Source organism: Carcharodon carcharias, chromosome 26 (assembly GCF_017639515.1).
Source record: "Carcharodon carcharias isolate sCarCar2 chromosome 26, sCarCar2.pri, whole genome shotgun sequence".
NCBI classification, from domain to species: domain Eukaryota; kingdom Metazoa; phylum Chordata; class Chondrichthyes; order Lamniformes; family Lamnidae; genus Carcharodon; species Carcharodon carcharias.
In genome coordinates, this window is record NC_054492.1 from 31,926,320 (window position 1) to 31,954,215 (window position 27,896).

The 27,896-nt window shown below is 40.7% G+C and overlaps 1 protein-coding gene across 3 annotated transcripts in view; it reads left to right on the plus strand.

The window, feature by feature from the left end:
* Nucleotides 1-214: 214 nt before the first annotated feature.
* ctc1 (CTS telomere maintenance complex component 1) overlaps nucleotides 215-27,896 on the plus strand; it is an 82,841-nt gene continuing 55,159 nt past the window's right edge. For 2 of the 3 annotated variants that reach the window (XR_005941427.1, XR_005941428.1), the window contains exons 1-10: nucleotides 215-558; nucleotides 3,095-3,285; nucleotides 5,197-5,461; nucleotides 6,732-6,961; nucleotides 9,502-9,643; nucleotides 11,102-11,437; nucleotides 12,678-12,806; nucleotides 20,901-21,127; nucleotides 22,546-22,723; nucleotides 24,247-24,447. Coding sequence is in view for 1 of the 3 variants with exons in the window: in XM_041174846.1 (XP_041030780.1) it covers nucleotides 517-558; nucleotides 3,095-3,285; nucleotides 5,197-5,461; nucleotides 6,732-6,961; nucleotides 9,502-9,643; nucleotides 11,102-11,437; nucleotides 12,678-12,806; nucleotides 20,901-21,127; nucleotides 22,546-22,723; nucleotides 24,247-24,447 (1,941 nt within the window). In the remaining 2 variants the exon portion in view is untranslated. The remainder of the gene's footprint in view (nucleotides 559-3,094; nucleotides 3,286-5,196; nucleotides 5,462-6,731; nucleotides 6,962-9,501; nucleotides 9,644-11,101; nucleotides 11,438-12,677; nucleotides 12,807-20,900; nucleotides 21,128-22,545; nucleotides 22,724-24,246; nucleotides 24,448-27,896) is intronic. The other variant, XM_041174846.1, reaches the window with a different exon arrangement.

Below are 27,896 nucleotides of genomic sequence, written 5' to 3' on the forward strand. Positions count from 1 at the left end.
GGCACGAGAACCGGATGTTCGCTCTGCTGCGAGACAAGGGAGCCGGCTGGTGGCTCTGTTGCGGGGCATAAGTGCCGGAAGTTGCCTCGGCTGCTCATGGGGTACCGGAAGATGACTCGGCTCGGAAGAAGCCTCAAACGGACTCGAAATGCGAACTCTTGTTTGCTGCCAGATCTGCGAGTTTTTCCAGCGCTTCCTGCTTTTATTTCAGATTTCCAGCATCTGTGGTAGTTTGCTTTTTATCATGAGCACCGGAAGTTGGCCCGGCTGCGGGGCACGGGAACCGGAAGCTGGCCCGGCTGCGGGGCAGTGGCGCCGGATGTTGGCACATCTTGCCCCTGCGCAGCGCGAGCAGGCAGTTGCCTTGAAGTGAATGTTGGTGCCGATTCGGCGTGGGTTCAAAATTTCATCAGGGAGTGAGGCCTTGACAGCTTTACATTTGTTTTTTTTTTTAAAAAAGGGTTCCGTATTGAATTGACTGATGATGCCCCCACCCCCTGACGGGCGTTGACGAATATGGAAGAGTTTGTGTCAGAGTTTGGGGAGCTGAGCAATGCTGTGAGTGTGAACTTCCCTTCGTAATACCCATCATTTTGCCTTAATTTATGAATGAATCCACCTTTTGAACTCTTGATCTTGGGGTTACAAGCCCAGTACCATAGCCACTTGGCTATTTAGGCCAAGCGAAGTTACATTATTTCATAGTTTGCCATTGTGAGATTTGAACTCTTGATCTTGGGATTACAAACCCAGTACCATAGCCACTTGGCTATTTAGGCCAAGCGAAGTTACATTATTTCATAGTTTGCCATTGTGAGATTTGAACTCTTGATCTTGGGATTACAAACCCAGTACCATAACCACTTGGCTATTTAGGCCAAGCGTATCCACCTTTTGAACATTGACAATGTCGCCCACCCTACCAATAAGTCAATTTCTAGGCAACTGATTGGCCGCATGTGATCACCCATGGCTCCCCAGGTTAGTTTCCATTGCCAGGGTCAGAAGCAAAAGAGGGGGTTAGGATTCCGATTTCAACCAAAGGAAGGAGAGGGGATCAGGATTTAGATTTCAACCAAAGGAGAGGGTAGGATTCCGGTTTAATAAGACTCGTTGTAAGAAGATTAGTGGCAGGCTGCTTCCCAACCGCCAGCCTGAGCTGATCGTGCTCTTGAGGCAGTGGGCGATGACCTTGTTGGGGGGGGGGGGAAGGCTTTGGGGACAGCCTGTTATTTTTATTCATCCCTGTAGCGTGAGCATTGCCCGTAAGCTCAGCATTTATTTCCCATCCCTAATCTCCCTTGAGAAGAGGGTGGTGAGCCGCCACCTTGAACCGCTGCAGTCCACACGTTGTAAGTACACGGTGCTGAAATGGAGGGAGTTCCATCATTTTGATTCCACAACAGTGAAGGAATGCTGATATCGTTTCAGGTCAGAAAGGTGTGTAACGTGGAGCAGAGCAAGCAGATGGTGGTGTTCCCTTGTGCCTGCCATCCTTGAGCTACTTGCTGTGAAAGGAGTTGTTGCAGTGCATCTTGTAGCTGGCACACAGTGCTGCTACTTGTGCCAGTGGTGGAAGAAGTGAATGTTTAAGGTGGGGGCTGGATGGTGTTGAGCTTTTTGAGTGTTGCTGGAGCTGTACTCATCTGGGCGAGTGGAAAGTATCCCATCACTCTCCTGACTTGTGCTCTGGAGATGATGGACAGGCTTTGGGGAGTCAGGAGGTGAGTTACTCACCTCTGATCTTCTGTTGTAGCCACAGCATGCTTTTATCTGGTCCAGTTAAGTTTCTGGACAGTGGTAACCCCCCCGCCCCCCAGAATTTTGATGGTAGGAGATTCAGCAATGGAATGTCTAAGGGAGATGGTTAGATCCTGTACTTGATGGCTATTTGTTGCTGCTGGGGCCATGTGTCTTCTGCATATTTTTAGCAGTATTCATAACATAAGCAATGGCACTTATTCCACTGTAGTTAGTTCAAATTCTTGGTTTGCTGTCTGTCTCCAAGAAGCTGTGATCACCATTGCTCATTTTTTTGAGCTCCCAGCTTTGGAGGCTGGCTCCGATGCTGAAAATGTTCCGGAATAAGCAAAGAGACTTGAGCCAGTGATACAGTTCCAGAAATGGGCAGCAGTTTATCTCGCCATAAGAGTCATATTTATACGTCTCCATTAAGTACATGCTGCCAAATTGTCTACAGTACATCGTTAGCTGCAGAATAATGCCCCTTCCCTCTGCTCATAAGGACTGAATGATGACGAAGAAATCAAAGGTAGTAGCCCAGGACATGAATGGTTCCAGGGATGGGGGATTTTGGTACAAATTTACACTTGAGAAGCTGGGGTTATTCTCCTTGGAGCAAAGGAGATTGAGGAGAGATTGCATAGAAGGGTACAACATTATGACAGGTTTAGATAAGGTAGGTAAGAAAAACTGTTCCCATTGGTTGATAGTACATGGACTAGAGGGCACAGATTTAAGGTCTTGGGCAAGAAGTGCAAGGGAATGTGAGGAAAAACTATTCTATTCAGTGGGTGGAAATGACCTGGAACTTGCTGTCCACGTGAGATGGAAGTAAAAACAATCAATGATTTCCAAAGGAAATAGTGGGGTGGGGGGGGGGGGGGGGGGGGGGGGGGGGGGGGGGGGTGGCGGCATTTGAAGGAAATTAACCTGCAGGGCTGTAGGGATTGAGCAGAGGAGTTGGCCTGATTGGATTGCTCTGAGGAGAGCCGGCACAGACTCAATGGGCTGAATGCCCTTCTGTGGCATGAATGCAACTATGACACTTCAGCGACTTCTATGTGGAGTTATAATAGGAGTAGAGGATGGGATCATAGCTTCCGATGTGTGTGGTTATGTGTATGTCATGGATTTTTGTTTACTACTGGGTTTCTGGCTGCTTTGATGACATTACAAGCTTTATGTTGTAAAACCTCTGTCAGAACAAAGTAAGGCTTGCATATCATTGTCATTTTGATAGAATGGCCTAAATACAGGACAGGATCTCTGTAGTTTTTTGAGGTGTGGTTTCGAATAACTTCACACATTGAGATCCTGGCTGTGATATTCTTTCTTGCATTTCAATTCACAGGATGTTCAGTGGCTCCAGAATTTATACAGATTTACAAGAGAGAACATCCTTCCTGTAGCTGTAGATTCTGAAATTACCTGCAAAGAATTGAGCAGCTGTCTCTTTCAATGTCTGTGCAGAATTTGTCACAATTGCAGCAATCCCTGTTGCCATCAGGGGAAAGATGGACTTATTCTACCTTTAAGCTACAGGTACTGTAAACAAATCTATTATATTCGTTGCATGGTTCTGTTATAATGAAAGGGTCTATAGTACATAACATCTATATTTCTCTTTCAGCTACTAATTGACTTGTGTATTTGTAGCATTTTTTCTTTCCAGCGTTCATGTTTTGTTTTTTTTAGCTAGTATGTTTATAGCGCTACAGTTTCAGCCATGAAACAATATAGCTGCCAAGCTTAAGAACATTTGTTTTAAACTATGATGCTTGGGAGTTTTGAGTCCCGAAGCTTACTTGAATATATTGGTGCTATGAATGATTTTTTTGTCTCGCACCTCTGGATGGGTTGTAACTCTTGAGCAAAGAAATAATTCTGCAGCAGGGAGGGCTAAGCGGTTGATTGCCTCCAAGGCTGCAACCTCCCAGGCCATCTGGGGTGTAAGTGTTTTGTTGGAACAAGAGGCGAATGTTGTGGGGAAAACCCTTCCAGCTCCAAAACTGTGCAGTAAATGCAATCCACGCAGATGAAAGTATGTGTGATGTCCAATGGGATAAACGTCTGCTCCTGAATCGTGTTCAAACCATCATTATAAATTTCTTGTATTTGAATTGGTTATAAGGATAGAAAATAGAATAGAAAAACAGAATATTTTTAAAAAGGTTTGAAACTTGTAAGTGTTGATATTCAAAGAGACTTGAGTGTGCTTGTACAAGGAACGCAGGAAGTTAGCATTCAGATGCAGCAAGCAATTAGAAAGGCAAATGTCATGTTGGCCTTTATTGTAAGAGGATTGGAGTACAAGAATAAAGAAGTCTTGCTACAGTTGTGCAGGGTTTTGGTGAGACCACATCTGGAGTAGTGTGTGTAGTTTTGGTCTCCACATTTAAGAAAGGATATACTTACATTGGAGGCGGTACTGCAAAGGTTGACTAGATTGGTCCCTCGGATGAGGGGGTTGTCCTATGACGAGAAGCTAAGTAAATTGGGCTTTCATTCTTCTAAACTCCAGAGGGTATGAGGCAATGAAACCTACAAAATTCTGAGGGGGCTTAGAATTAGGACGGGGAACTTGGGTTGAAACCCAAGATCGGCCATGATTGTATTGAATGGTGGAGCAGGCTCAATGGGCTGTGTGGTCTACGCTTGCTTCTGTTTCTTGTGAATACAATGTTTCTGGCAATGTAATCAACTAATATACTTAAATATACAAATTGCAACATTATTCTGCTAGGGAAAGGGTATAGTGTTCACTACGTTGCAGTATTTAATGTAACGCCCCAAGCTATGGAATTCCCTACCTAAACCTTCCTGCCTCTCTCATCCTTTAACACGTTCCTTAAATCCTGTGTCTTTGACCAAGCTTTTGGTAACCAGCCCTAACACCACCTTATGTGACTCGGTGTCGTGTTTGCTTGATTAAAAGCTCCAGTGAAGCGCTTTGGGATGTTTTACTACATTAAAGGCACTAAGCAAATACAAATTGTTATTTTCGTGATGTCTCACGATCTTCCAGTGAAAGCTGTGCAGCCAAAAACAGTGAAATCATTCAAATAGCAGTCAAGTATGATAATGAAGTGACCATAGATTTCTGTATAATGAAGAATTAGATGGGCTGGTGGTTTCCATCAGCAGTAATTATTTTTTAGTATTTCTAAGCCCCTGCCATATGCTGGTTTATTCAGTGCTCTTGAAAGGGATTTGAGGCTTCTGCAGCCCATTTATGTCTGTTCAAGGTTCCATTTGATTTTCCTCTTTCACATGTTGACAGAATTACATCACATTACATTTCCAGAACTTTCTGTATTTTACTTGTCACTATTTACATGTCAGTGATTAAGGCCTGCATATCATTGTCATGTTGATTAAGTGTTAATTTAGTGTGGTTAGAGTTCAGTTAGGCTCCACCTTCTTGCTGAATAATTAAAGATGATTATGTTGCAGATTTATATCGCTCACGGAACTTCAGTCTCAGCAGAAGACCCCGTGTTGTAGTCAGTTAACGTGGAGTACCAGTCGGTTTAAGCAATGGGCTCTGCATAAAGAGAGATTTCTAGTTGGTCACAAGGCGCTCAGTCGCACGAACTTGCTGCTATGTGGTATCCTGACAGACAAGATCTCTATTACCTCAAGTGCTTCAGAGAGCGAAGAACGGCAGAGTGATGGGAACTTGTACTTACAGGACAAGAATGGGTTTATACCTTGTGAGGTAAACTGAAGTTCCCAAACTTACAGACAAGTTTAACTATTGACTAATTTTGGTGCCTTAACTAGTTTATTGAATTACATGGCACGATGTTGGGAGGTGACAATGCTATTTGCTGTCAGGAGTGGGAAATTACTCAACTTAAAAGAATTTGTTCACGAGGTTGGATAAAATGAATGTAGAATTAGGTTCTTCAGAGCCCATTTATGTATTTATATTGAGATATATGTCAAGATAGATGTAAATTTAGGTAAAATTGTCCCACAATTTTCTTTAAAATTGCAGTTTTGTGAGGCAGTGGAAACTGGTTATCAATATTGATAGGTCCCAAAATGAACACCAAATCAGAAGATGCAGTTCCACAATGGCCTAAGGGAGAGTTATTATGTTAAAAGTACTGTTGGATACAGAGTTCTGCTTAGCTGTTTAAAATGCCAATGAGTAGTGAGCTTCAGTGAGTTTCACCAGCTGCTGTATGTCTGCAGTACTGTTGGTATACTGAATAGGAGGTGAGGCGAATACTTTGGAACCATTGCAGAGCTTATTGATCAGCCGTTTGAAACTGCTATTGGGTGCTGTTCGCCAGCATTTCAGTATGCTTTGTGCTTGAGCTGTCTGTTCAATGCCAGTTTTAGATTCAGAACAATGAATGAAGTGAATTTTTTATGGGACAGTCCAGTAGACACCCGATCAGCAACTAATGAGAAATGTACTAATGTGATAGAAAAGGCACATTCAGGGTGATCACTGCGAGTGAATTCCGCTGCATAACAAACTCAAGTCTATCAATGACTGTGCCCTAAGGGAGGAGACCCATTACCCCATAAGCAAAAAATGAAGAGGCCCCCTTATATAATCTGACATGGTGAGGTTTTAGTTTCTGGCTGTTCTTTTATATTGATCATTCCCGGCTTAAAATAAAACCTTGGCCACCTGATTCCTGCCAGTCTCCTGGTCCTAAATTAAATATCAGACCTGCATGAATGGTCAGTTTTACAAGGCAGTACATAACTACTTAACCTGCTGGATCAATAACTTGCAGTCTGAGGAAAAGTTTAAACATTCCACTTCTGTTTTAGATGGTCTCTAAGCAAGATTTCCTGTGAACGTGTTTTCAAATAACGTGAAAAAATTGACTTTTTCACTGAATATTTATCCTTGGAGTGCAAAGTATTTGTGATTTATTTACTATGGAACTTTGTTTGGAACTTTCATGTCACAACAATGTTATTTATGCTTTTGTCTTTTCTTTTATCATACAATTGTTGGCTAGATTATCAAACTGGACTCTCGGTGGTTGGGGCACTTAGTACTGTTTCCAAGCTGGAGTTATATTCCAAAGAGCAGTGAAGTTTGGAGACCCAGTGGAGCTGAAGCTGGCTATCTTGAGATAATCGAAGCACCCTTCCTGGTGTTTCCAAAACGGCTGGCTGGAAGCCTTTTGGTGTCAAACACACTAAAAGTTTTACTGCCGGATTCAGCAATTCATCTCCTGGACAAAGGGTAGGACATGCACATTGAAAGAGGCTTAAATACACTTTTAATAATTAGGTAATATTCAAGTTTTTCTCCCCCCTCCCCCTTTAATTTGAGGAAAATCATGACTTCTTTCATGTGTTCCTGTGGTAAAAACTGTGTATGTCAATTTATTTATTCATTTCATCTTGTTTTCAAAAGAATGCTTTTTTTGGCTGAAAAAGTTTGTTTAGTGTTGTTTCTCTTCAATTTGATGTTGTCAGAGCAACTAATAACTTGCACTATGTACAGTGCTCAGTGTTTCTGTACAAGAGAGTGAAGTAAAAATATGTATCTGATGCAAGATTTAAATGTGGTTCTCGAAACATTGATAATTCCTGATCGGTTCAGAGTCACACATTTTTCAACTTTTTTAAAAACAGGGTATATTTTTGCAAACAAAGATCTGGAACTCCACTTCCTAATGGCACCTGACTCAGCTAAATATCAGAGCTGCATAGATGGCAAAGTTTACTAGGCAGTGAACCTCGAGATAACTACTTACCCCGATAAGATCAAGAGCCCACAATCTATGCAAAACTAAAGCAATCGAAATACTTAACAGGATGAATTTTACATTTAATATTGAAAGTAAGAAGGCATTAGCATTTAAATAAGTGAAAACATACTGAAGGAATTCTTTGGTCATCCAGCAAATGTTTTTGAGATGTACCTATAAATTTATCAAATTGTACCAATAAATTTATCAAACTGATGCCTAAATTCCAAAATCTTTTGCCCAAGATGAAGTCTTGAGCAGAAAATAACCTAATGAAGCCTATGTTTTAAAGAAAAAAAACACCACTTGTGGAAGAGAAAGAGGCACTTTGCTAATTCTAACCATTGTTGTCTGTTGTGAATCAGGTGAATGATTAGAAAGTAGTTTACCAAGCCAGCTTTGTGATCTGGAAGTAATGTTTATGTACTGTGCTTAAAAATAAAGGCAAGGTTTTATCATGGTATCACTTAATATTTCCTTCAGTCCAACATTGGGAAGAGCGAGTCCACCATCTTTGGTCCCCTCCTCAAACTCCATTTCCTCACCACTGATTCTAGCCCACCTTCCCTTCACCTTCCGGCACTGCTTCAGGTTGAACTAGACAATTTACAACTTCAGTGTTTCATTTGAGACCCTTGAGCTGAACTTTTGATATGCGCTCCCCCCCCATGCTGTCATATTCTTTCTATCACAGAGATTGCCCACTTCCACCTATGTAATGTTCCCTGTCTCTGCCACAACCACACCCAACAGCTACGGAAACCCTCATTTGTGTTCTTGTCTCCTTCAGATTTGACTATTCCAATGCTCTCCTGACTGGCTTCTCATCCTCCAACCTGCATAAACTTGAACTCTTCCAAGCTCTGCTGCCCATATTCTAACGGGCACTGAATCCTGCTCGTCCATCATCCCCACTGTTGCTGATGTGTATTGGCTCCCAATTGACAATCCCTCAATCTTGAAAATTTACATTCTTGTGTTAAAATCCTACCTAAACATTCTCTCTAGTTTTACAGAGCATCTTCAAAGATATCTCTGACTAAACGTTTAGTCAGCCCTTTTAATGTTGCCTTCATTGGTTAGGTCAATTTTGGTTCATTACATTCCTAAGCAGCGTCTTGAGAAACTTCGTAATGTTAAAGGCACTATGGGCAGGTTGTTGTTTTTAACTCCATGCAGATTTCAACAGAAAGAGCATTACTCTGGTTTAGATATTCTACTTGAGCGTCAATTCACTCAGTTTGTTTCTTTTACAATCTGTTGTCCCTTTTGAGAGTGTGGCATTGTACCATGCCGGTGCCACTCTGGCTTCTTTATCTATGTATTTGCAGCAAGCAAAACAAAGCCAGCGAACCAACAGCATCTCCCAAGACCCACAAAAAAAAGTAGGCTTTCACTAAAACCAGATGAATGGGACAGTTTATATTTATAACTATAGCTGTGGCAAGGGAAGTAAAGGATTTGCTCTCAGCTGTAGTTTTAAACGTAAGAGCTCCCATCCCACCCCATGAGAGATCTGATCTTTCATTGGGAGAGAGAACCTTTCACTGGGTACCCTGTTGGATTATGAGATACAGTATAACATGCATACTAATACTCATTCCAGTCTGCTAAAATAATAGCTCTCAAGCTTTTTACCTCTACTTATCATGTGCTTAGGAAATGAGAGGTAACAGCTAGAAGATGGATAAAATCAATTGATAATTGATGTTATGAACTGCTCAGGTTGATTTATAGGATTATTTGAATACTTTTTTTTGACTGCCAGCGAAGTGGTCTGTGGGAAATTTCAATGTCCTGATACTTGCAATGAATTCATCTTTTTGTACAATTATACAGTATGTTATAGACACGAATATGCGTGACTCAGTGTGAAGTGATCAATATCTTCACTTGTGGAATCATACGACAGATGGTTGACCTTGTCACTTGTCACCATCTCTTGGGAAGGTATTGATTTCCTCTTGTTGTGTTGCAATCCCCTGTTATGGATGGTATGTGACAGTAATTGTATTCTGATCTTGTCAAGGTTTCATTGCCAAAAAGTGAAGCTGAACATAGCTGGAGAACTCAGCCGTCTCAGTTCAGTTTTAAATATCCGAGGGAAAACCTTCTTCTTCTTCTTTCTCAGCTCCTTTGAAACTGAAACATGTCTTCCAGTTGTAGTTCAGGTGTGTTTTTCAATAAAAGTATGAGCTACTTTGGAATACTTCAAATGTGTAATAAGCTTGATTTTACAGTACACAATGTTTATCTGTTGACATTTTCAATTTTATCACCTTTGTGCAGTGATTTGCTTTAACCAAAGGCTTCCCATTTTCAAAACCTTCAAGGAAATGCCAGGGTTCACCAAGTTTATCAGATTTCTATCAATCTGTCATCAAATTTCTTTATCTGATGATTGATTACCATGTTATTTCTGAGGCTGTGTTAATAAAAAAAAACTTCTGCATTGACAGTAGTTTTCCTTTGGGTAGCTGAGTCTGTTTTTCGGAACAGTTTAATATTTAATGTTTAATACTTGTGTGTTGCAGTGGCCAAACATTTGATAATCAATGCATTAATGTAAACTTTTTCCATATTTAAAATGATAAAAACCTGTGTGCTAGTGGCAAAAATGATATTTGTTGTATTTGTATCTACTGTGAAATGTCTGTTGCAACCCATTTCACTGACGTAAGTCACAAGGCAACACATAGGTTCTCTAACGTTTAAGACCAAAGTTTGATTCTTCTACACCACTCCGTTACCATTCCAAACTGTCTGAAGTCTTTAGCACCTGTGTAACAGGACACAATATTAATGGTGGAAGTAGGAAGGATAAATATAACTGGGTTCCAGTAAAGCTGTGTGATAGTAAGGAGTTAATATGCTTGCTGAAATTCTTAATAAGGCATTTAATTCATTTTAAGTAAACAGGTTAAAACCTTTCCAAGAGGTGACATAGAATTTTCATACAAACATTCTATTTTGTTTGTTACAAATATTGCATAGTCAGATTTCAATGCAAATACATCAGCTTAGCAGAATGCTTGGCACATCTTTGCCTGTAATCGTCACATAAATTATGCTTTTTACTCTATCAACTTTGAGCCTCTGAACAGTAACTATAAATGATTGCTATTTGAACTTAGCTTGCAGTAAATCTGCAATGTCTTCCATGAAACTGAGTAATTATTGTCTCCACTTTGTGAATCTCTGTACTTTCCTCGGCTTTAATTGGATTTTTTCTCTCTCTTCAACATGATCCTAGTGGTCTCTGAGTAAAATAGCACGCAGGCAGCCCTGGCTTTTGTGACATTGCATAGAATCGATATGTGCCTTACAATTAGTGTACCTCCCTACCTTTACAGCTATGAGTGCTCGAATAATCCTATAAAATGTACTAAAAGGGTTGAGGTTCATTGGAAAATATAGAATGCAGTACATTTCTCTTTTAGACACAAAATATTCTCATAATCTCGCCTACATTTTGCCCTTTGCCTTTGAAACGATGTACATCACAGTTTTTCCAATAAGTTGTTTGCAGTTTTGATGAGGGGGTATTGCACTATTATATGCTGTATGCCTTAATTGTATTAAAATCTTGATCTTTTAGCCTGAATGTCCCAACTGTGCTCTTATTTTAGGCTCCTGCCAAACTAACGTGGCATCGCTGCTTAGAAGTTACAAAACAATACGTCATAACAAAGGTCTTCGTTTCCAGCCTACAAGGCACCAATTATAAGGTGTTTGTTGTGTCATCGTCTTCTGAATTCTACCTTTATAATGAGGGGTTTGTAAAAGAACAAACACTGGCAGAATTTATGCATGCTTCAGATATGAAGGAGACTTCTAAACATGAGCTAACATCACTTGTTTCAAAAGAAGAATCTTTTCAGAATATATCTTCTGTGGACTGGTCAAGTCAAAGCTCCATAGAAGAAGTGTTTGAGAGCAGAGAGTCCAAAATATGCTCTTACCGTGTGAGTACTTGATGTTTGTGTTGGTTTTGAATGTGGGGTTGGATATGCAGAGGATTGTAAGATAAGTTTTTGGGTTTCATGTCTTCCATGATCTTTTGGACAAAGTCACTTGACTGTGGGAAATTAACTTCTGTTTTTTGAATGGAAACCTCATATTGGGAGTTTGATGACCTAATTATAGTTTATATTGTTTCTGTTTAGTGGATAGAGCTTTATGCCTTATTTTGAATGCTTGAGTAATTTTGACTTTTAATTTTAAAATCTAGCTCTGCAATGTCATTCAACATTCTCTAGTCATAGGGTGTGAACTTAAACTGAAGGAGGGGGGAATCTTTGGGGGAGAGGTGTCCTTGTTTTTTGTTTTTTTACCACTTTTTTCCTGCCTTCATTGCTCAAGTAGTTAACTGTTCTATACCTTTGAGGAGCTCTCACAATTTATTATTGTATGCGCCTGAACAATGGGTGTTAGCAGGCCATTCAACCATGGGGAATACTGAGCTCAATTCTGCCATATGCTGATTTCCCCATACAGGCACTTTCCAGCAATGGGTGCCAGATAGCTGTTCAAAGTGAGAGCCCTACCGGTTTTTCAAAATTCATGGGTGCAGAGGCACCCTACTTCTGCCCCTGCTGATGGTAGTTAACACACCAGGGACCAAAGATCAAAATTGAACTTTACTGTTGTGTCTGGCTCAGATGTACATGCTTTACCCATCTGAGGCATTAGGAGAACCCTGTTAACCATTTTGCAATCAAGAGAGTGCAAACATATATGGATAGAGAGGAGGGAGCAAACATTTTTCTCGGAGCGGTGAAATCTCCTCTTTAAGATAATTATATTGCCTGATTTTGGTCTTCCGACACCAAAGCCAGGAATGTGGCTGATTGAGCTCCTTGCATTGCTCCTTCAGCACCGTTGTGAAATTGGCCACTGGAAGATGCAGCTGGTGAGAGTGACTGCTCGCCAGAATTATCCATGGCTTCCTGTGTAAGGAAGTACTCGCAGCACCCTATTTCTGCCCCTGCTGATGGTAGTTAACACACCAGGGACTAAAGGTCAAAATGGAACTTTACTGTTGGATCTGCCTTTCAGTGAAGAGTTTGAAGCTTTCACTGTCATAAATTGCAAATGTTAACTCGTGTCCTGTCCCTTGGATATTCAAAGCTCTGTATTGCTTGGGAAGATTGTGTTAGTGAAGTGTTGACTAGCCTATCAATTTCTCTTTTTTTTTTGCTTTAGGGTATGATAAGTAAGTTAATAAACATTACAGCAGGCCTTTATGAGCTGGATGGCAAATTTGGTCTTTGTGTCGCCTACCAACAAATAGTAAATTGTGGACGTGGTTTACGGCCTGGAGCACAAGTGGAGGTATAAATATTTGGTGTTTTAAATGTATTTTTCCCTCCAGTTCTTCTATCTTCCCCGTGCAGTTTATAATGGACTGTATCCTCTTTGATCTGGAAAGGTAAACTGGAGAGCTGATGATATCCTGCACTGGAGGTAGTTTCAATGTATCTGCTGGTTGTCCAAGATGTGTATCGACAGAGTGAAGGATGGCTGTACATCTATCTCGGATAATGCTGAACTAAACCTCCTAGCTGATAGGAATACCTTTACGTATATAAGTGAGACTGTAAGAAAGTGTGCTGTATTTGTGATAGTTGAAAGTGGTGGACTGCTGAAAGATTAGTCACCTGCTCACGTTGGACCATACTTCTTAACTTTCTTTATAATCTTGAGTGTTAAGTGGTACAGTGCTATTTATCATTTATTCAGTAACCTGGAGCTCTACATTATTTATGTTGTTTGTTTACTAGAGAGGAATAACTTTAAACAAAGCTGCTTTGAAAAACTGTCAACTAATAAGCAGGTTATCATTTTATGAATAAGCCTGGTTCATTTTCTCCACGGATGTTCTTGATGCTCTTTGTTGATCAGCTCACAAGTCTTTGATGCTGACCTGATCTTGCAAGCTTTTGTATCCTTCTGAAGACTGCAAAATGCTCCATCTTGTGGTGTAGCCCAGAGCTTCCAGAGAGAAGCATCAATGATAATCAAGTCTCTAAGTTAAGAGCTGTAAACCAGTTAGGTTAAACCAGGAGTCAGTAGCACATTTCTCCTGTTTTAACAGCCTGATATTGAAAATTTAAAGTAGTATTAATATCAATGAAGCAGATGACTATTTCCCTCCTTTACTAGCACTATGAAGCTGGTAAAGCTTAATAATAGATGACATTTTGATACAGTCACATTGTCGTTTTTCTCACTAAGTTTTCAGTAAAGTATAATAGAGATGTGAAATTCTTAATGTGATATTTAAAATGTCCAGCAGTGCAATTACAGATTTTGTCCTTCTGAACTTGAGTTATGCTTGTTTGGTGAAATAAGAGTGGCTGCCCTCGACATCAAGGCAGCTTTAAATCAGGTGGGGCACCCAGGAACCCGAGCAAACTTGAAATTCTGGCAAGTGGAGAAACTGCTCCACTGTTTGGAATCAGAACTAATAAAGGTGGATGTGGTTGTTGGAGGCCAATGAAAGAATTAAAAAAAAAATCTCAGCCCTAGGACATTACTACAGGAGTTCTTCAGAGTAGTGTCTTAACCCCAACCATCTTCAATGATCTTCTCTCCATTGTAAGGTCAGAAGTGGGGTTGCTTGCTGATGATTACATATTGTCCGTTATTATTCGAAGCTCCAGATACTGAAGCAGTCCATACCCGCATGCAGCAAGACCTGGACAACATTCAGACCTAGGCTGATGAGTGGCAAGTAACATTTGTGCCACACAAGTGCCAGACAATGACTGTCTCCAACAAGACAGAATCTCACCATCTCTCCTTGATGTTAAACGGCATTGTCATTGCTGAATCCCCTACCATCAACATCCTGGGGTTACCATTGATCAGAAGTGTAACTGGACCAGCTATATAACTGCTGTAACTCCACAATGGTATGTTGCTTCCCTGGTGCCAGGGTCACTGAGCTGCTGCAGGACATTCTTCTGGGGAGGGTGAACAGCCAAAAGCCATGGTCCATGTTGGTGCCAACGACTTGGGTAGGAAGAGGGTTGTGGTTCTGAAAGCAGATTTCAGGGAGCTAGGAAGGAGATTGAAAAGCAGGACCTCTAAAGCAGTAATCTCAGGATTACTTCCAGCCCCACATGTTGGTGAGCATAAAAATAGGAGAATTAAGCATTTGACCACGTGGCTGAGAACTGGTATAGGAGAGAGGGTGTCAGATTTTGGAAGCATTGGGGCCAGTCCTGGGGCAGGTGGGACCTGTATAAGATGGACGGGCTGCATCATAGTAGGACTTTGACTAACATCTTCACAAGGAGATTTGCTAGTGCTGTTGGGGAGGGTTTAAACTAGATTGGCAGGGGGGTGGGAACCAAAGAGGGAGCTCCGATTCGAGGGAAGAAAACTGGTAAAAGGAAGAAGAAAAGTACAAAGTAAAAATGGAAGATGGGTGAGGCATAGGCAAGCATCAAATAGGATCTGAAGAGAGAATAATGTCAAAAAGCAGAATTAAAGACATTCTTATCTGAATGAACGTAGCATTCGAGGAAGGTTTGATGATTTGGATGCACAAATTGAGGTAAATGGGTATGATGTAATTGCCATTACGGAGAAGTGGCTAAAGGGTGACCAAGATTTGGAACTGAACATACAAGGATATTCGGCATTCAGGAGGGATAGGCAAAAACAAAAAGGAGGTGGCGTGGCACCATTAATAATGGACTAGATCAGTACATTAGTAAGAGAAGATCTTAGATCGAAGCATCAAGATGTAGAATCAGTTTGAGGGGGGGAGCTAAGAAACAGCACAGGGCAGCAAACTTTGGTGGGAGTTGTTTATAGGCCACCAAACTGTAGTGCTAATGTTGGGCATGGTAGAAATTAGAGATGCATGTAACATGAGTAATACAGTAATAATAGGCGACTTCAGTTTACACATAGACTGGGTTAACCAAATCAGCACTCATGCTCTGGAGGAGCGTGTACGAGATGGGTTTCTGGAGCAGTACGTTGAGGAGCCAACGAGGGATTGGGTTATTTTGGATTTAGTGTTGTGTAATGAGAAAGGACTAATTAATAACCTTGCTGTAAAGGAGCCTTTGGGAAATAGTGATCATAATATGATAGAATTTTGCATTAAGGTTGAATACGATATAGTTCATTCTGAAATTAGGGTCTTGAATCTGAAGAAAGAAAATTGAGAGGCAATTTGGTTATGGTAGAATGGGAAAATACACTAAAAGCTTTGAAGGTAGATAGGCAATGACTATTTAAAGAAATACTTCATGCAACGGATATACATTCCTCTAAGGCACAAGCATCCAAAGGAAAACGTAAATCAACTGTGATTAACAAAATAAATTAAAAGACTGCATTAGATCCAAGGAAGTTCCTTATAAGGATGCCAGAAAAAGTAGTAAGCCTGAGGATTGGGAGCAATTTAGAGCCCTGCAAAGGACCAAGAAACTGATTAAGAAAGGGAAAAGAGATCATGAATGCAAACTAGCGAGGACATAAAGGCGAACCTTATAAGTTTCTTCAGGTATGTGAAAAGGAAAAGATTAGCTAGAACAAATGTGGGCCCATTACAGGTGGGGACAGAGGAATTTATAGTGGAGAACAGGGAATGAAACGAAACAGTTATTTTGCATCTGACTTCACGAATGAAGATATAAAAATCTCCTAGAAAGACTTGGCGGCCAAGGGACTTGTGAAACTGAGGAACTAAAAGAAATTGGTATTAGTAAAGAGGTAGTACTTGAAAAGTTAACTGGATTGAAGGTTGATAAATCCCCTGGATCAGATGAGCTTTAACCCAGAGTGTTGAAGGCGGTGGCAGGAGTGATAGTTGATGCATTGGTGGTTATCTTTCAAAATTCTGTAGATTCTGGAAAGGTCCTGCAGACTGGAAAGTGGCAAATGTAACCCCACTATTTAAGAAAGGAGGAGGAGGGAGAACAGAGAACTACAGACCTGTTAGTTTGACGTCAGTAATAGGGAAGTAAGGGCTAAGTTGTTCAAATCCCAGAGGGAAACTTGAAACAACTGTAATAACCAATTTTTGCAATTTGTAAGTTTCAAAATGGAGGCTTTGAATTCAGTAGTGGTAAGACCACTGAGTCTTGAGGTTTTTTATAAAACTAAATTAAAAATTTATTAATACAAGAAAGATTGTAAGCACATGCATCTGCCTACAAAATTACTATTATAATAACTACAAAAATTCCCTAATTAATCTGACTCTCAGTAAGACCCCCAGTAAGGCAACAGTACAACACAAATTTAAACAGACCCCTGGCAGAGCACCACTCTGGACAGTCGCATTCAAAATGAGTTTCTTTCAGCTCTGGGTCCTTGGCAGACAAACGTGAGGCTTACCGGCTGGAGGCTTTAGATCTTAGAATCCCTCCTCCTTATATCAACAGCCTTCTCTTCCTTTATACATATTTTCCTCATTGAATGCAAATACTCGTTGTCACTAGGTTTCTTTAAAGTTTAAATCTTCTAACAGTAAAACCCTTTCATAATACCCACTTTAAACTTAAAAAAAAACGCACTGTTTCTGAGCTTCACTTGGTTAGGTGTAATATTTCACCCACTCTTTTGAATGATTTATTTAAAAATGCAAATTGCTCCCTTTACACCTCACCTTCTATTTCCCTATGTTTATCTAATTACCATTTCAAACCTACTTCTCTTCTACACATCAAAGCCTCTAGACCAGCTGTCTTTAATCCAATTAAGATAGACATACACACACAAACACACACACACACACACACACACACAGAGGCACCACTAAACTGTGTTTAAAATAATTTCCAATAACAGACATTATTATATCTTCTTTGCACTCTGATAATTGAAAGGCCAAGACACGTTGTACAAGAAATCCACAAGCCAAAGTGTAGGAGGAGGATGATGCAAGTACAATTGGGAAACACCTAGCTTGGGCTTTGAAAGTCTGGAGTTTGTAGGAGGCAGAGCGAATGAAGGGCGGATAATTGTAAAGCATAGGAAAGAATGAAGAAGTACAGACAATATAATCTCACACACAGGATGTTGGGAAGGTGAACAATGTGTCTGTGCATGGCGCTTTGCCATAGGCAGATCCATACTCCAGACTAGCTCATTCCAACAAGGCCAAATAGTTGGGAAACCAAATTCAGGGTTCCTTAGATGACAAGTGAGGCAGAGAATATGATGAACAAAAAAAGAGGATGTATGATGCATGTCAGGTGAGCTTTCCAGCTAGAGCCATGCCAAATACAATAAGTTGAGAGGGGAGGTGAAGAGGAAAATAGACTGGTAAATAGAGAATAAAAGAATAGGATGGCAGCCTGACGAGAGCGCTGACAAAATATCAGTAGAAGCAGAGATGGTCGAGGTAATGGAAAATTAATAAGCAGGACATTCCGGAAAGCTTGGCTATGTTAAGAGTGGATAGGTTGCCCGGTCCGGATGGCCTTTGTGCCAGGATACTAAAGGAAGTGGAAACAGCAGAAGGCCTTGTCATAATCTTCCAATCTTCCCTAGGCCCCAGGGAGGTACCAGAGGATTGGAGAGCGTTAAATGTGAAACTGCTGTTCGAGAAAGGGTGTTAGGACAATCCTAGCAAGTACAGGCTGGTTAATTTAATATCAGTGGTGGGTGAGGTTTTAGAAACAATAATCGAGGGGGAAAATATCAAAAGGCACTCGGAGAGATTGAGTTAGTTGAGGAGAGCCAGCACGGATTTGTACAAGGCACATTGTGCTTGATGAACCTAATTGAATTTACTGATGATGTAACAGGGAAGGTTGATGAAAACAATCTAGTGGATGTTGTCTATATGGATTTCAAGGAAACATTTGACAGCCACATCAAAGGTTGATTAACAAAATTGAAGCCCATGGAATTAGGAGTCAGTGTCAGCTTGGATAAAAACTGGCTTAAGTACAGAAAACACTGAGTGGTAAACGGTTATTTCTCAGACTGGAGGATGATAGACTGTGGTGTTCCCCAAGGGTCAGTGCTAGGACCACTGCTTATTTTGCAAAAATACATGACATGGATATTGGAATATGGAATAAAATTTTACCACACTTTAGGAAGGATGAGCATGGATAGAAGATTGGCTGTCTGGCAGGAGGCAGAGAGTGGGGATAAGGGGGTCCTTCTCAGGATGGCAGCCGGTGACTAGTGGAGTTCCGCAGGGGTCAGTGTTGGGTTCGCAACTTTTCACTTTATACATTAATGATCTAGATGAAGGAACTGAGGGCATCCTGGCTAAATTTGCAGATGATACAAAGATAGGTGGAAGGACAGGAAGTATTGAGGAGGCGGGGAGGTTGCAGAAGGATTGGATAGGTTAGGAGAATGAGCAAAGAAGTGGCAGATGGAATACAACGTGGGGAAGTGTGAGGTCATGCACTTTGGTAGGAAGAATAGAGGCATAGACTATTTTCTAAATGGGGAGAGAATTCAGAAATCTGGAGTGCAAAGGGACTTGGGAGTCCTAGTCCAGGATTTTCTTAAGGTTAACTTGCAGGTTGAGTCGATAGTTAGGAAGGCAAACACAATGTTGGCATTTATTTCGAGAGGACTAGAATATAAAAGCAGGGATGTGCTGCTGAGGTTTTATAAGGCTCTGTCAGACCACATTTAGAATATTGTGAGTAATTTTGGGCTCCGTATCTCAGGAAGGATGTTCTGGCCCTGGAGAGGGTCCAGAGGAGATTCACGAGAATGATCCCAGGAATGAAAGGCTTAACATATGAGGAACGTTTGAGGACTCTGGGTCTATACTCGATGGAGTTTAGAAGGATGAGGGGGGGATCTGATTGAAAGTTACAGAATACTGAAAGGCCTGGATAGAGTGGACGTGGGGAAGATGTTTCCATTAGTAGGAGAGAGTAGGACCCGAGGGCATAGCCTCAGAGTAAAGGGGAGACCTTTTAGAACAGAGATGAGGAGAAACTTCTTTAGCCAGAGAGTGGTGAATCTATGGAATTCATTGCCACAGAAGGCAGTGGAGGCCAGGTCATTGAGTTTATTTAAGACCGAGATAGATAGGTTCTTGATTGGTAAGGGGATCAAAGGTTACGGGCAGAAGGTGGGAGAATGGTGTTGAGAAACCTATCAGCCATGATTGAATAGCGGAGCAGACTCGATGGGCCAAATGGCCTAATTTCTGCTCCTATGTCTTATGGTCTTATGGAATGTTAGAACCCATTATAAAGGATGTGATAACTGGACATTTAGAAAAGAATGGTAAACGGGGCAGGGTCAACATGGATTTATGAAAGGGAAATCATGTTTGACAAACTTGTTGGACTTTTTTGAGGAAATTACTTGTAGCATTAGTAAAGGAGCACCAGTGATGGGGTGTATTTGGATTTTCAGAAGGCTTTTGATAAGGTTTGACACAGGAGGTTACTAAATAAAATTAGAGTGGGATTGGGGGAAATTGACTAGTATGGATTGAGATTTGGTTAGCAAACAGAAAGCAGAGAGTGGGAATAAATGGATCATTCTCAGGATGGCAGGCTTTTATTAGTGGGTTACTGCAAAGATCAGTGCTAGGTCCACAGCTGTTGACAATCTATGTAAATGATTTGGATGTGCTGACCATTTGTAATATTTTCAGATTTGCTGATGACGCCAAACTGGGTGGGAACATAAGTAGTGAAGAGTATGCAAGAAGGCTTTGCGAGGACTTAGGCAGGCTAAGTGAATGGGCAAGAACATGGCAGATGGAATATATGTAAATCAATGTGAAATTATCCACTTTGGTAGAAAAAAACAGGAAGGCAGAATATTTCTTAAATGGTAAGAGGGTAGGAAGTGCGGGTATCCTGGGTGTCCTTATTCATGAGTCACTAAAAGTCAGTATGCAAGTGCAATGAGCACACTTGTTCAGTCAAAATCCTGGAACTCCTTCCCTAACAGCACTGTGGGTGTACCTACATCATATGAACTGCAGTGGTTCAAGAAAGCAACTCATCACCACCACCTTCTTGAGGGTAACTAGGGATGGACAATAAATGCTGGCCTAGCCAGCAATGCTTACACCTCATGAACAAATATTTTTTTAAACAAAGGAACATTTTAAACTGTATAACACAAGGACAAAATACTGGTTGTACAGGTCTGATGATGACTGTGTTGAAAGCAATTTAGAGGGATAAGGCTTTCAAACAATGTTAAAGCATTGTGTTTTTTCCTTTAAGGCATTGATACCGGTACCTACAGTATAATTAACCCTAGAGCACCTATCTGAGAGAATTGATATCAAAGCTTTTGATAAACTCCAAATCTGTGGTATTGGGGGCGCAGAATATGTTTTATTCGTTAATGCATAGTAATGTAAAGCTGAAAAACTCCAGAAAAGTTAATAGTAAATATATAATGAAACACTGATGCTTCTCATTCTGTATGAAGCCTTGGACTTTTTCATTGTAGATCCACAATGCCCACTTGCACCTGAAGGCATCTGACCATTTTCCACACATCATACTTTGCTGCTGCCTGAGGAGTGTTTTGGTGGTCGTAGAATTTTCCAGGCTTAGTACAGAACATCAGCCCTTCTCTTTCATTGGCAATATATACATCAGTCTGTTGTTCAAGTATAACCTGGATCTGCCCAATTATTTGTGGATGGTTCACACTGTAGAAACACTTATAAAAAGGTAAATCTGCTTGAATGTGTATATAAATGTGAATGCATATAGTATGTATACATATTAAATTACAGACGTACAGATTATCTTCCTGTAAGTTTTACCTTGAGAGACTGCCATGTTTCTTTATTATTTCCTCGTTGCTTTCTGATCTGTATAATCAATTCAACTGTGAAGATCAAAGCAAGGGAAGATGCAATGAGTTGTATTAATAAAATATGATTTGGCTAGAGTGTGACATGCAGCAGTATGTTAAGGCTTTTATTAAAATAATTTAAGTACTTGAAATATACTGCACCAGTTGATAATTTGCAGATCGTTCTATAAGTAAAGTGAGAGGAGGGTGCCTTATGTGGTTTTTTTGTATTTTCAATATTGTTATACCTTTGGTGGATGCGATTTTAAACTGCAGTAATGTTACAAGGGAGCAGTTCATCCAGTTTTATTAAAAGAGCAAATTAAGTGATGAACCATGTGAATGCATTGATGCCCTCTAGGTTATGTGCTTGACTGCATCAGTGGCGATCTAGAATAAACTCAGGATAATGCTTTCTTTTGCAGCTCCCTCTTTCACTTACTCTTTTTTTTCTCGCTTTCATTTGCCCTTTTTTTAACCCTCACTTTCATTTTCCCTCCTTTTTTGGGATGAGAGGACCAAATATATGAAACATATACTTTTTATGTCATTTAAAAATATATCAATAGTTTCAATGCAAACATGCCAGGTGCTTTTTTTTCAAAACAAAAACATTCTTTGCAAAGCAGTTAGAAACAGAAATAAAGGGGCCACTTTGCCCATCGTGAATGTGCCAGCTAAAAAAAGAAGAGCTATCCAGTCCTATCCCATCTTCTTGATCTTTTAGGTTATGGAACCCAAGTGCATTTCCAAGTTTTTATTTTTGGTTTCTGCCTCTTATCGCCCTTTCAGGCATTGAGTCCAAATCTTTATTTTCCTACCTTTGGGTGAACCTTGATGCAGATTATTACTCCATGCGTGACATGTGAAAGTGTATTTTTTTAAATTACATATCTTAATTTTCCAATGTGTTTATATCCCTTTTTGCTCAACCTGTATGTATAAATCCAGGAAGTTGCTGTATGGTCATTCAAAGCAGCTCTATTGATATGTCTATTTAGCTTTGTAAATGATCTTCCTCTGCTTCCCTCCTCTATCTTTACAGTTGTTCTGAAATGCCTGTTTTTAAGCATATAAAATGCAGATCACACTCATAGTTAACTGTGACCGTTACACTTTTGGTAAACACAGAGCAAGCACAAAGTCTGTTGTCTTCACTACCTTTCTATTCCTTCAATTATATGTTTTGTAGAGAGTTGGGACAATTATTAAATGGGGAAAGTTAAAAGAAACCTTTTACTGCTCTTGTTTTATAAGAAGTCACTGTCATCTCCTTCCTCCTGTATTGTAGATTTTGTCCTCGCTTCCTCACAAAGCAGCATGTGCTAAAGTGTGATATTGTTACTGGGGTCACTGGGATGTTTTTCAACTCTATTCTGAAATATACCAAATGGAATTTAGTAGCTAGACCAATGAGAGACATCTACCAGGAGATATTGGCGGAGTTGCATCACTGTCCACTTAAAGAGGTAATTCTGTATTAAACTTTGCCAGGTTACTGTACATCAAGTATTGCATTTTATTTAATGTCTTAATTTATATTTACTCTTTTAAAAAAATATTTTAGTGCTGCAGATCTTTTCTCCAGCAACTCTTTTTCTACAGGTCTCAGCAGTATTTTAATATCTCGCCCATGTGAATGTTGTTAATCAGAGAGCTTAGACAAGTGAGTCCTGTCAGAGGAGAATTGGAGCTGAGCCCAGTCTCTCCACGCTTTAAGAATTGGAACCAAGAACCTTGGCCAGTTATTATCTCCTCCCAAACATGCAGAAGCCAAGACGAATTTTAATACTTTTACTGAGCCAGTGTAACTGGGTTCTGCCTGGTCTGTATTGTTCAACTACACGTTGGGTCAATCAACTGAGGATGAGGGAGCTGATACTGCATGAATTGTATTTACTAAGCTGGAGATTAACTTGTACATGTGGTCTCTTGTGCATCGTCCTCCTTTACCTTGTCACCGACAGATGTGCCTTCACCTGCCAGGTCCCTCCTCTGAAATTTTGTACCTAAGCCTTGCAACCTCTTCAATCTTTGCCTCAACCCACTTTGACCAATTTTTTTGTCACTCCTCCCAATAATTCCTCTGCTTGGTGACTTTTTTTGTTGTACCTCTCAAGTGCTTTGAGAGATTTTTCAATGTTAGAGACATTATATAAATACTGGTAATATTTATTAGCTGTATCTTTTGGAAGTAGTTAATGTATCTGCTCTTTTTTAACCTCCTTTGTTTTCAGCTTTATACTAAATATAATTTTTTGTATGCCTTTTAAGTTATCTTAGTACTCCATATCTCCTGGCCAGCATTAAATACCAACATCACTGCTGTCTCTTAAAGAAAGACTTGCATTTATATGGTGTCTTTCATGAGTCCAGGATGCCCCAAAGCACTTTACAGCCAATGAAGTATTTTATGAAGTGCAGTCACTGTTGTGATGTAGGAAACAAGGCAGCAAGCTCACACAAACAGCAATGTGATGATTACCAGATAATCTGTTTTAATGTAAAAGCAAAATACTGTGGATGCTGGAAATCTGAAATAAAAACAGAAAATGCTGGAAAAACTCAGCAGGTCTAGCAGCATCTGTGGAGAGAGAAACAGAGTTAACATTTCGAGTCTGTCTGACCCTTCAGAATCTGTTTTTAATTATGTTTATTGGATGATAAATATTTGTTAACACACCAGAACTCCCCACTTTCTTTTTCGAAACAGCATCATGTGATCTTTTACGTTTAGCTAAAAGAACAAATGGGATCTCAGTTTAATATCCCATCTTAAAAATGGCACCTCTGACAATGCAGCACTCCCTCAGTGCCACACTGGAATGTCTACCTAGATCTTTGTGCTCTCATCTCTGGTGTGGGACTTGAACCCCTGGTCGCCTGACTAAGGGGAGGAGTGCTCCTACTGAACCACACCTGCGCTCTTCTATTTTCATTCACTTGTGATTTGATCAACTATTGATTTTAATTTTATCTTGTTTTTCTTTAGATCTCACAACCAAATTTTCCATGTCAGAGTCCGTCATTATCGGAATTGTTAACTCTCACTGAGGAACGAGTATGGAGATCTCTTGACTTGTCCTCCTTGTTACCAGATGCTGAAATCAAACACTTGATAGCTCAGCAGCTTAACAGTAAGCTTGCTTGGTCGTTTGAAGTTTTAAAGCCTGAAGATTTCCAACCCCATATGGTACTTCTTTATTGTTAACAACATTACTTTCAACTTAAATAATGCCAGTAACTTTGATTAATAGTTTGCAAAATTATTACAACTGTTTTCTTCCTTGATTTTAGTGGTTTGTTTGACAATTTAATTCAATCATGATCGAACACAGGTCAAAATGCTTTTGATACGAGGCCCAGTGTTTTTGGTTGGAAATTGATGTTGTCTCCTATGGGGCTTGGTGAACAAGAAAGTTACTGTTTGCTCTAGCACCGAGCCATTCTGACCAGGAGCCTCAAGTTTGATGTTGGATCTGTGCTAAGTTAACTGACATCAGCTAGGGCAGTGGTTAAGGTGCTATAGTTTGCCTCAGTGTCCCTGAGGTAGAGAGGTATAGGACGGGGTGGAAGTAAGCTTAAAAGCTCCTACTTCTATCAGCACTATCAAGGTATCCTTCTTGTTAAGTTTGGACACACAGAGGCATAAAGACATTTACAGAACAGAATGATTTGGCCCATCAGGTCTATGCCAGCTCCCATGGAACAATCCAAACAATCCCATTCCCTGCTCAATATCCCAGGCCCTGCAAGTTTATTTTCTTCAAGTGCCCATCCGCCTGCCTTTTGAAAGCGTTGATTGTTTCCACTTCCACCAGCCTCATGGTTGGCGAGTTCCAGGTTATTCCCATTAACTGCATAAAAAATGTCTTCCTCACATATTCCCCTTGCATCTCTTACCCAAGACTTTAAATCCTCGTCCCCTCATCCTTGTCCCATCAGCTAATGGTAACAGTTTTTCCTTGTCTACCTTATCGCAGTTTGTCTTAATCCTGTACACCTCTATCAAATCTCCCCTTAATCTCCTTTGCTACAAGGAGAATGACCAGTTTTGGATGTTGGTTGAGGACATGAATAGGTTTGGTGATGCACTACCACAACATGGTGGATTAGCCTGTTAACACTTGAGAGATTGTAAATAATGGTCACTTGGGCAAGGTTTTGTAAACTGTTGTATATTGTTACACCAGCAAGGAGTTAATTTGAGAAGAGAAAATGGATGGAAGTATAAGTCGCTGAACTAATTTATTCTGCCACAAGGTGTCTCTGTGATGAGCTGTATTGAATTTGTTGTAGTGCGTGTTTCACCAGAAATCTAGGCGTGTTTGATTCATGTGCAATGCCATCCAATGCTTGAAGTGGGTATTGCAATAGCACAAATACAAAATCTTGGAAAGATTACAACAAACCACCTTATTGAGGCCTTGGATATTCCATTTCCAAATGAACACTAGTGTTGTTATCATGACATTATACATGACCAAATACACAACATTTATTGTGGCCGTATGGTCTATGTTCTACAAACTATAATGCATGAAGACTGCACTATTCCAATCCAAGTGCAACAATTGAAAATCTGCAGTTCAGAGCATAAGGTAAAGTAATACTTCATTTCAAATCATGTAATTTATCTTCGGGAGCCTTCCACCCCAGAAGATAAAACTACCCCTCAAATTCCTTTATATGTCAGGTAGAATACCACAGATTGGAATGTGTGCTTTGGACCCAACATTAGATGTGGTTAATTAAGTGTTTGAGCTTCAACCTCGTGAAATTCTGGCACTACCTCCAAAAGGATTCCAGTGTGCCTTGTCTTTGAAGTGTTTACATTATTAGATATTTATCTACACTGTTCTTATTAACTGAATAATAATTGTGGAGGAGGTGGTGCAAAGTGCTGATGTGACTGGCTGAGTAATCCAGAGGCCCAGGCTAATGTTCTGAGGACAAGGGCTCAAATCCCATCATGGCAGTTAGTGGAATTTAAATTCAATGAACAAGATCTGGAATTAAAAGTGGGCCTCAGTAATGGTGACCATGAAACCATTGTTAGTTGATGTAAAAACCCATCTGGTTCACTAATGTCCTTTAGGGAAGAAAATCTGCCGTCCTTACCAGGTCTGGCCTAGATGTGACTCAACACCCACAGCAATGGCCAAGCAAGCCACTAAGTTGTGACAAACCACTACAAAGCTTAAAAGGAATGAAACCGGACGGACCATCTGGCATCAACCTAGGCACCAGAAATGGCAAGTGGCAAACCCAGCCCCCTCGATCCTCCAAAGTCTTCTTTATTAATAAAGGTTGGGACAGCTGTCCCTCACGCTAGTCAAAAAAGAGCTTGAAATCGTCATACTTACTGAATCATACCTAACAGACAATGTTCCAGATACCATCCCTGGGTAGGTCCTGCCCCACCAGCAGGACAGATGCACCAGAGGTGCAGCACAGCGGCATACAGTCGGGAGGGATTTGTCATTGGAGTCCTCAACATTGACTTTAGACCCTGTGAAGTCGCATGGCATCGAGTCAAACATCAGCAAGGAAACCTCCTGCTGATTGCCACCTACCGCGGCCACCCAAGCCCCTCAGCTTATAAATCAGTACTGCTCCATATTGAACACCAATTGGAAGAAGCACCAAGGGTGATAAAAGCACAGAATATACTCTGATAGGGGACTTCAGTGTCCTTTACCAAGAGTGGCTTGGTAGCACCACTACTGACTGAGCTGCCTGAGTTACAAAGGACGTAGCTGCTAGACTGGGTCTGCGGCAGGTGGTGTGGGAACCAACAAGAGAGAAATACCTACTTGACCTCATCCTTACAGATCCACCTGTCACAGATGCATCTGTCTATGACTTTATTGGTAGGAGTGACCACCGCACAGTCCTTGTGGAGATGAAGTCCCATCTTCACAAGTAATTATATGGCACTACCACTGTGCTATATGAGATAGATTTTGAATAGATCTAGCAACTCAAAACTGGGCATCCAAGAGGCGTTGAGAGTCATCAGCAGCAGCAGAATTGTATTCGACCATAATCTTAACCTCTTGATCCAGCATATGCCTCACTCCACCATTAGCTGGGGATCAACCCTGGTTCAATGAAGAGTGCAGGATGGCAAGCCAGGGACAGCTCCAGGTACAACTAAAAATAAGGTGTCAACCTGGTGAAGCTACAACACAGGACTACATTCTTGCCAGACAGCGGAAGCAGCATGCCATTGATAGAGCTAAGCGTTCTCAGAACCAACGGATCAGATCTAAGCTCTGCAGTCCTGCCGCATCCAGTTGTGAATGATGGTGGACAATTAAACAACTAACTGGAGGAGGCGGCTGCACAAATATTCCCATGCTTAATGATGGCAGAGCCCAGCATATTAGTGCAAAAGAGAAGGCGGAAACATTTGCAACCATCTTCAGCTAGAAGTGCTGAGTGCATGATCCATCTCAGCCTCCTCTGAGGCTGTAGTGAGTTCAGGAGCTGAGTGACCTTGGAGGAAGCCAAACTGAGCGTCAATGAGTATGTTATTGCTGAGCAAATGCCGTTTGATAGCACTGTTGACAACACCTTCCACTTTGCTGATGATCGAGAGTGGACTGATGTGGTGGTGGGCTGGTTGGATTTGTCCTG